Genomic DNA, 9,203 nt, shown 5'->3' with positions numbered 1-9,203 from the left:
GGCGTATTAAAACTACTCCTCCACTTTGAATGCGGCAACGCAATCATCCCAATTTGATGTCCAAGTACTAGTATCTATCCCCCATTTTATAAAGTCAAAAGAGCACCATGCACATTGACGAACCAACATTTATTTTTAAAAGGAATTTACTGAAATACAAAATTAGATCCATTGAGAATGACGCATAAAAATATTATTAATATATCACATCACTACATACATTAAATTTATATGTTGATATCGATATTTTATTTTGTGAATAAGACGGTCAGGAAGTAACAACCAGTGGCATCCGCATGAGTTGTATCCTGTTACGTGAGATTATGGTCTTTGAATTATTTGTGCAGTCTTAAGCGTCATCTCCTTAAACTCTATTGCATTCCATTTATCTGACGAGATGTTGGCCCACAGGGTAATTGAGCTACCAACCTTTAAATGAATCTTCCTTGCAAAACCGTCTCATCTTATTATTTTACTCGGTCCATGAATCTGCAGGCCGCCGGTTTCTTCTTGTAATAAACATAAAGCAAAAATATGAAAAGAAAAATTGAAAATCCTTTGGCGTTCCATATGGGTAAAACCAAATTTACATTCCTCAAGTGAAGGTTCAATCTTGCTATATTCCTTAATGCTTTTCACACTGGACTTTCAAAAGCAGGAATGAGAATAGCACTGGAGGTGAAAGCAAGAGCAAAATGGAATCCATCTATACTTGGAGATCAAGGACGGATGGTTGCTGGTCAATTTATTTTGTGTGAACACTTCCTATAACTTGTCTTTTACCTTTGCACGGTTCCACACAAAACACGCCAAAGGGTCGACAAGAATCAACATGGTTTACAGTCACGAAAGATACTAGAACAGTCCGGATGGATTGTAGTCCCAGATATGCTGAAACACACATGCCAAGTAATCACATAATCAAAATACCAACAGCCTCCTAAGCTAAATGGATGCTCACTAACTCCAGACATCCTCAGCGATACGACCCAAAGATAGGTAGCAAGAGCCACCCTCCATCAAAGCCTTACCGCTCTTCTAGCTCACCTCTTTCACCTTCTTCCTCCTCTCCCCGGCCTCCTTGCCCTCCATTAACCTTCTTATCCCTTCCTCTATCTCATCTGCCTTCATGATGCCATCACTACCTTTGACGAGATCTCTTTAACAATCCATCTTGATCTCTACCGAGAGGCCAACCTCCACCATTAGTTGGAACGTGTTGAACTCTGCGTTGACTCCAGATATAATGCGTCACTACTTTGACAAGATCTCTCCGTTAATACATCTCGATCTTTGCCGAGAGACCTAGCTCCACCACCAGTTGGAATGCGTTGATCGCGGTAGTTGTGCATAGTTACGATTACATTACAACATGAAAATTTAAGTTGAGATATGTTGATATAAAAAGATGCATAGATAAAGGGCCAAATCCCCAAAAGAGAATATCATGAAGTTATATCTCTCATAGACAAATTTTACCTCCTTGGACATGAGCAAGTCCTTAAAAGGCTTAAGAAAGAAATAACAGGGGAAAGAACTGTTGGAGAAATCTTCTTAAAGTGTTTTGAAGTTGACAAAACGTTTCTATCAGTCTAGTCTGAAGACTTGCAGACTCTGCTGTTTAAAGTCTGAAGACCTCCGGACAGCCAGACTCAAGACTCAAAGTCTATCCTCATTGACAGTCTCTAATCCATTGAAGAAAGGTTATCCAGAACTGGATGTTTCGTTAAGGATTTAACCTTATCAACTGGAGAAGATCTCGTGGCTGGAGAAGACATAACAGAGTCCTTTGATTGATCGAAGATTGACTTGATAATTGAAGATCCGGTGATTGCCTAAATATTATTGGAAGGTTCTCGCTATGGAAACCGAGATCCCGATTGTATGGGCGAACAGGATTGATGGGCTATCAATACGTTCCTTTAATAGCTTGAATAATCTTCCTAATTGATTCCGTCCAATGGGTAGATTGGAGGAATTCCTTTGGTAAGTGCCAACGGGTATGATGGCATAAAGGAGTATATAAGGAAGACTGTCTTAGTTGTTCAAGGCGTGCACGATAGAAGAATTCCAAAGTCTGAAGCTCCTTTTTGTTTAGACAAATCATTTGAGCGAATACTTGTATACAAAAGAGAGTCTATATTTGTGAGAAATCTTGAGGAGGTGTGGTAGAACATCTACACTGTGGAATCAAGGCAAAGCTGTGCTGTAACTTCTCTTTTGTTCATAGTGGAATCCAACCAATAGGCTGTCAGTGAAGAAGAGTGGACGTAGGCTTGATATAAGCCGAACCACTATAAACCGCGTGTTCAATTTTCTCTTCTCTCAGTCTTACTTTGATTAACGTTTCCTTCTACTGTCTAGTATTGTGCAATCATTGAAGAAAAATATTTTATATACATATTCACCCCCCTCTAGGTACTCATACTAGCAATATCAAGAACCCCCAAGGGTGAGACCGCTGCACACTCCCGTATTCGCTCTTCTCCAAGAAGAAAAATATATTAAGAGCAATTGGATAGGTGGTGGGAATGTGGGCAACAAGACGATAATATAAGGAAGGCAGTCCTGTTAACCCACTTGGATTATCAAGCAAGCAAGGCCACCTCGACATGGGAGGTCAAACTCTCTACAACTTGATGAGGTTACCTTGTAATCAAAAATCAAGGATCTGAGTTGTAATCTTGGTTATAGGTTATCGGGAAATGAAGTTATATCTCTGATGGACAAAATTGACCCCCACTTTTCATATGTTCCAAAGAAAATAGTACAAACTCTCACTCAATGAACAAAAATAGTCACCGTGATCTTTTCCATCTAATCAATCCTTAGGTGACATTCGATATGGCTAACCACATAGAGGTGACACATTATCCAAGATTAATTTTTCTCTAAATTACTAGAAATCTTATTGTGGGAGTTATAGCAAATGTATTGCCATCGTATATAAATGGGAGAATTACAAAAAAAAAATTATAAATATATTATAATTGTGCTAATTATGTCATAATTTTTTTAACCATTTCAATCTTAAACCTTTTGTACTTATGCTAGTTTAGTTTATTCGGCTAATTTTGGCTAGCTAGCATTGACGGCATTTCACAATTTTTTATTACATTTTTAATATATTTTTCTTTTCTTTTTTTTAATTTTCACCCTTCCCATAGGGCTAGTGGGGATTGTCGGCTGATCCTTGTTAGCCACAGGAACATTCAAAACTACTCCTCTTTGAACACCCCAACGCAACCGTCCCTCCTTGATGTCCAAGTACCGGTATTATGTATCCTCCGTTTTATAAAGTAAAAAAAAAACACCATGTACATTGACGGACCAATATTTATTTTTAAAAAGAATTTACTAAAATACAAAATTAGATCTATTGAGAATGATGCATAAAAATATTATTAATATGCCACATCACGACATACATTGAACTTATATGTCAATATTGATTTATTTATTTTTTATTTTTTGTGAATAAGATGGTCGAGAAGCAATAACTACTGGCATCCGCTTTAATTGTATCATGTTACGTGAGATTATGTTCTATGAATTATTTGTGCAGTCTTAAACGTCATCTCCTTAAACTCTATTGCATTCTATTTATCTCACGAGATGTTGGGCCACATGGGATTCGAGCTACCAACCATTAAATGCAGCGCTCCTTGCAAAACTGTCTCATCTTATTATTTTACTCGGTTCATGAATCTGCAGGTCGCCGGTTTCCTCTTGTAATAAACAGAAAGCAAATTTAAAAAAATTGAAAATCCTTTGGCGTTCCGTATGAGGTCAAACAAAATTTACATTCCTCAAGTGAAGGTTCAATTTTGCTATATTCCCTAATGATTTTCATACTAGACTTTCAAAAGCAGGAATGATAATAGCATTGGATGTGACAGCAAGAACAAAGTGGAATCCATCTTTACTTGGAGATCAAGGAGGGATGGTTGCCGGTTTCTATAACTTGTCTTTTAACTCTGCACCGTTCCCACACAAGACACGCCAAAGGGTCGACAAGAATCAACATGGTTTATAGTCACAAAAGACACTGGAACAGTCCGGATGGATTGGAGTCCCAGATACGCTGAAACACGCGCCAAGTAATCATAGAATCAAAATACCAACAGCCTCCTAAGCTAATTGGACACTCACTGACTCCAGACATCCTCAATGAATTGACCCAAACACAGGCAGGAAGAGACACGAAAATCTACCATATGGGATTTTAACAATGATGAACACATTCTATATTCGTCGTTACCTTAGGTGATTATAGCTCATGGGCCAAACCCAAATTGACTGATTCAACATAAAACACGTCAAGGGTTGATGAAAATCAACACGGATTATGTCGCTACCTACCCTTGGGGAAGGGAATAGGTTTAGGAGTATTGCTTAAAGGACAAGTCTCTGGCCAATAATTAGGCACAGGCTCTCCCAAGCCCATTTTGGATATTCAAATTGAGAGTATGAAAATTTTATAAAAAATGAGTCGCCACTAACTTTTTAAGATCGACTAGAAATTAAGTAAGGTATGGGAGTGTACCTCACTTCCTATACAACTAGAAAATCTAGGATCAATGACTTGATTACACTAATTAACAAGTTAGTGTCCTTTCGATACCTAAACTTGTTCAATTTAAAGAAAGAGATCCTTCTTTTTTTTGTTAGGAAGTTTAGATTTATTTTATATCTATTAATTAACATGTGAGGCGATTATGTAGGTGCATAATCATTAACATAATTATCATCCATCAAAAGAAAGCATTAAATAGATTGCATGGGATATGAAATACTTAACATTAAAGAAAAGATAAATGCTACCCCTAACTAGACTAAAAAAAAGGCCAGAATTAATGTATCAATATTACGCAATCAAGGGCATTTGTCTCTTAGAACAATTAAGATTCTAAGGTAGAGCCCTAAGGGCTTGTTTAATTTAAAACATGATTTTCACCAAAGATTTCCACACATTTAATGATTTTCAACCTACCAGCCAACCCTCTCTCCTAGCTAAATGAAGGCTCATTGACTGCAAACATCCTCGATGAAGCGAGCCAAAGACAAGTAAGAAGAGCCACCCTCCATCAAAGCCTTCCTACTCTTCTCGCTCACTTCCTTCACCTTCTTCCTCCTCTCCCTAGCCTCCTCGCCCTCCATTAACTTCCTTATACCTCTCTCTATTTCATTTGCCATCACGACATCGTCACTACCTTTGACCAGATCTCTTCGATAATCCATCTTGATCTCCGCCGCGAGACCGAGCTCCACCACCAAGTGGAATGCGTTGAAATGTTGCTCCGCATATTGGGGCCATGCGGCGACCGGCATGCCAAACCATATGCTTTCTAGGGCGGAGTTCCACCCGCAGTGAGACACAAACCCTCCGATGGCTGGGTGGGCCAAGATTGCGACCTGTGGGGCCCACCCGATCACTCTCCCAACCCCCGCTGTCCTATTAAGAAAACCCTCGGGCAGGACCTTTGCGGGATCTGCGTAGTCCCGGAGGGCTTCCAGCTTGCCCTTCGCCGGAGGCTGTCGTAGGGACCACAGGAAGCGGTACCTGCTCCGCTCCAACGCGTGGGCAATCTCTTTTGTCTGGTGCAAGTCGAAGTACCCCCCGCTCCCGAAGCACAGGAACACCACTGACGCATCTGGCTGCTGGTCGAGCCAGTCCAGGATCTCGAAACCCTTTTTGCTCTCAACCTTGATGTTTAGTATGGGGCCCACGGAGTACACCACGGGTGCTCCTAGGCTGGCCAGGACTTCCATAGCGTGCGGTTCGAGCTCAGCGAACGTATTTACCAAAATTCCCTTGGTTTCCCTATACCTCAGGGGGAGCTCCAAGAATATCCGGCAGTCTTCTTCCATAAACACTGCCAAGGGCAAGAACTTGGCGGCAGGCAGCGGGTTAGCTAAGCACGGAAAGTCCAGCTCGGCATCAGAGCCCTTGAGCCTGGTCGGGTCCATGTGTTGCTCGCCTTGGAGAGACTGGAAGTGCAACATGACTCCAAGGATCGCCGCGCCTGATGGGAAGAAAATGTAGGAAGGGACGCCGAACTCAACAGCCACATCAATCATTGAGGTGCAAAACATGTCGAGGACAAGCCCAGCAAGCTGTGGCGAGCCGCAGGCAGAGAGCTCAGCGACGGCTTCTCGAACGTCGGCTTTGTAGCTCTCCATAAAGTGATAGATGAAGGCCACGGGAGACGTTCTCAGGGAGTGGCTTCGCCTAGGGAGGAGGACGAAGCGGATGTGGGCAGCCACGGAGGCAGTGAGCGACTCGATGTAGGAATCAATCTCCGATTCGAAGGGGAACTTCATGATGAGGACGGTGATGGAGAGCCGATCATCACGGTCGACGAGGAGCTTGGCCATCTCCACCATCGACACCAGGTGGCCAGGGCCCGCAAATGGGATGAACACGAGCTCGGATTTAGCACTCATGATGACGTCAATGCCTTCGAAAATTCTTCTTTTCCTAACTGAGTTCACTCGGTTGCGAAGATGATAACGAGGTGGAGGCTCTTATAGATCTCAATTTGTGAGTCTTCAGTTAGGGGGAATGAAGGAAGCAGCCAAGGAGATGGGGATTGATTTATAGGAAGAGGTGACGACGTCGTGCTGGTTGAGGTCTGCGTCACTGCCTGGTTCACTTTTCCTTGGTCGAAATCGCCCTCTAGTTTGACTTGCGTTTGTTGGATTTTAAGTTTGGATATTGCTTGGTGTTGGTTTACTCCACGAGAAATTCTAAAACCACCCCGGCTCACGTCAACCGATGCATCCAATTAAGTCAATGCGAAAATTGCTAAAAAATAAATGAAAAATAATTAAAGAACATTTGAGATTTACTTAGTTTGATCCAAATATCGATACTTACTCCATGGGTAGAACGAACGACAAGTACTCCACTAATTAATTAGAGAATTTTAGAGTTATAATCACTTACATATAGATTACGGCCAAATCCACAGTGTTTAGACTCAGAGAATTACCTCACTGAGCAAAACATTTATGTTTCTACAAAGAAAACGTCACAATTCGAGTGTAGAATACTTTGCAAAAATCGCTGTTCGGAGCTTGGTGGCTCAAGGAAGTCCCCCGTTGTGCGTCAGCTGTGCGGCTGTCGCTGGAGGAGAAAATAAAAGCAAAATCCACGTCCTTTTATTTTTCTCTTACCTCACATGCCCTCTGACCATAGCATTCTATGTATGTTTGTGTGTGTATATATTCTTTTACTGTACGAAGGATGTCAATCGTTGATCGGTCAAACCCTTGCTCTACAAGTAGGCGACATCTTTCCTTATTTAAGTTACTTCTTTATTTGAATTCACTACCCAAGTAATCAAGACTATTATTTCAAAGAAAGGAAAAATAAATAAAAAAATCAAAGTCCAATTAGGACTCTTTCATTGACAACTCATCTAACATGGACTAGTTTACATCATCCAATCAGGTTGTGTCTTGTGCACATTTCAAACTTGAGATATTAATTTAACATAAATAATGTTAGTGGGTTGAATGTGAGACAAACAAGATTTAAAGGATGAAGTGTATTAAGCTCATATGTATCTTATGCATTCGAGAAGCTATTTTCACGTTGAAAATAGAGTGATTTATATAACGGCTCATCACGATAGATCAAGAAGTTATTATATAATCTTTAGATTATTTAGACCAATATTGATAGTAAAACGAAGATAGGATAAGATAAAGGCAGTAAGGATTGGCGGATAGAGTAGGAAAGATAGCCTTTATCCTACATTTTTTTACTTGAAGATGTGATCTCTAAGATTCCGAACAAGGGCTCGTACATTCATGTGGGCAAACTTACTGCGAATTCGAAAAGGTGGGAAAGGTTTGAGGACAGCCAGAAGCTGTTGACCTGTAATTATCGCCTAAGGATCTCTCGTAAAAGTGTCTAAGAACTTATAAAAAGTGTAATTGAGTCCCAAAATTTGTCAAATTAATTCAATCGAGTCATTATGTTAACTCCGTCCAGTTTAATTAACGAAAAATATTGACGTATATTATTTTATTACTTTCTTAAGATATATGGTGCCCACTAAACACCACATCCAAAAAAATTAAAAAATACAAAAAAAATAGATTAACAAATAAAAAACTAATTAAAAAAAAAAAAAAAAAAAAAAAAAAAAAAAAAACCAAACTCATCCATAGCTTGGCTAAGCCCTTGTCGATGGCTGCCACCACCGTCATCGGGAAGGGCCAACGGAGATCGCTCGGCGACCCTCCTTGAGCAAGCCTTTGGCAACCCCCAACAAGGGCCTGCTAGCCTAGGTTTGGGGAGCGTACAACCCTTCCTGTAGATCTAAGCAAGGGCCATTGGCCCTCGCCCGGGGCCCATGAGGGTCACTGAACTTTGGAAAGGCCTAGACGACCACCGCCAGCCCTTTCCAACGGCTATGGTAGCGGCAACTGGTGAGGGCTTCACCAAGCTGTGGGTGAGTTTATTTATTTATTTATTTATTATTATCATCTTTTTATTTTTTTAATCTATTTTTGTTTGTATTTCTTTAAATTTTTCTGATGTGGTGCTTAGAGGGCACCATGTCATTGCCATGTGTCTAAGAAAGTAATAAAATAAGATACGTCAGCATTTTTCGTTAGCTAAATTGAACAAAGTTAACATAAGGATTTGATTGTCAATTTGACAAGTTTTATGATTTAATTGCACACTTCATGACAAGTTTTAAGACTTTTAGTGCACATATCCTAAAAAAAGATTGACATGGCAGAATTTTGAGGTCATGTTCTATACTGCATTTTTCCAGATTTTAGATACTAGAGTCATTTTGCTTATGGATAACATGTCTGCATCCGACTGTAAATTGTATTCAAATTGGCCTGACATGCGAAATCAGCTGGAATTTAGAAGAAGGGGGCCTTGAGGTCATTTAAATTTTCAGGACCGAGCCCGGTTGAGCTCGATCTCTATCCAAAATTCTTGCTTGGCCGGATGAGTACGTGTGCGATGCATATGTGGGGTTGGTTACATTTCGGAAAGAAAACGACGGCAAGATAAGAATATTTAGCGCTAGTACCATACAGGAAATGCGAATCTGGCCAAAACAGAAAGGAACGGAGGAAAAACTTGACTAGGATTCTCGATTTGAACGTGGCTTTTCACGGTTAAATTCGGCAAGATATTCTTGGGTATATGGGATATATTCAAGGTTGAC

The 9,203-nt window shown here is 40.5% G+C and overlaps 1 protein-coding gene across 1 annotated transcript; it reads right to left on the bottom strand.

Moving 5' to 3' along the window:
* Positions 1 to 4,831: 4,831 nt before the first annotated feature.
* LOC104433788 (anthocyanidin 3-O-glucosyltransferase 2) lies at positions 4,832 to 6,554 on the bottom strand. The gene has a single exon (XM_010046657.2). The coding sequence runs from the start codon at positions 6,445 to 6,447 to the stop codon at positions 5,026 to 5,028; it is 1,422 nt and encodes a 473-aa protein (XP_010044959.2). The 5' UTR covers positions 6,448 to 6,554; the 3' UTR covers positions 4,832 to 5,025.
* Between the last annotated feature and the right edge of the window lie 2,649 nt (positions 6,555 to 9,203).

Source organism: Eucalyptus grandis, chromosome 1, assembly GCF_016545825.1.
Source record: "Eucalyptus grandis isolate ANBG69807.140 chromosome 1, ASM1654582v1, whole genome shotgun sequence".
Lineage (NCBI taxonomy): Eukaryota > Viridiplantae > Streptophyta > Magnoliopsida > Myrtales > Myrtaceae > Eucalyptus > Eucalyptus grandis.
This window is presented reverse-complemented; position numbering and strand designations above follow the sequence as displayed.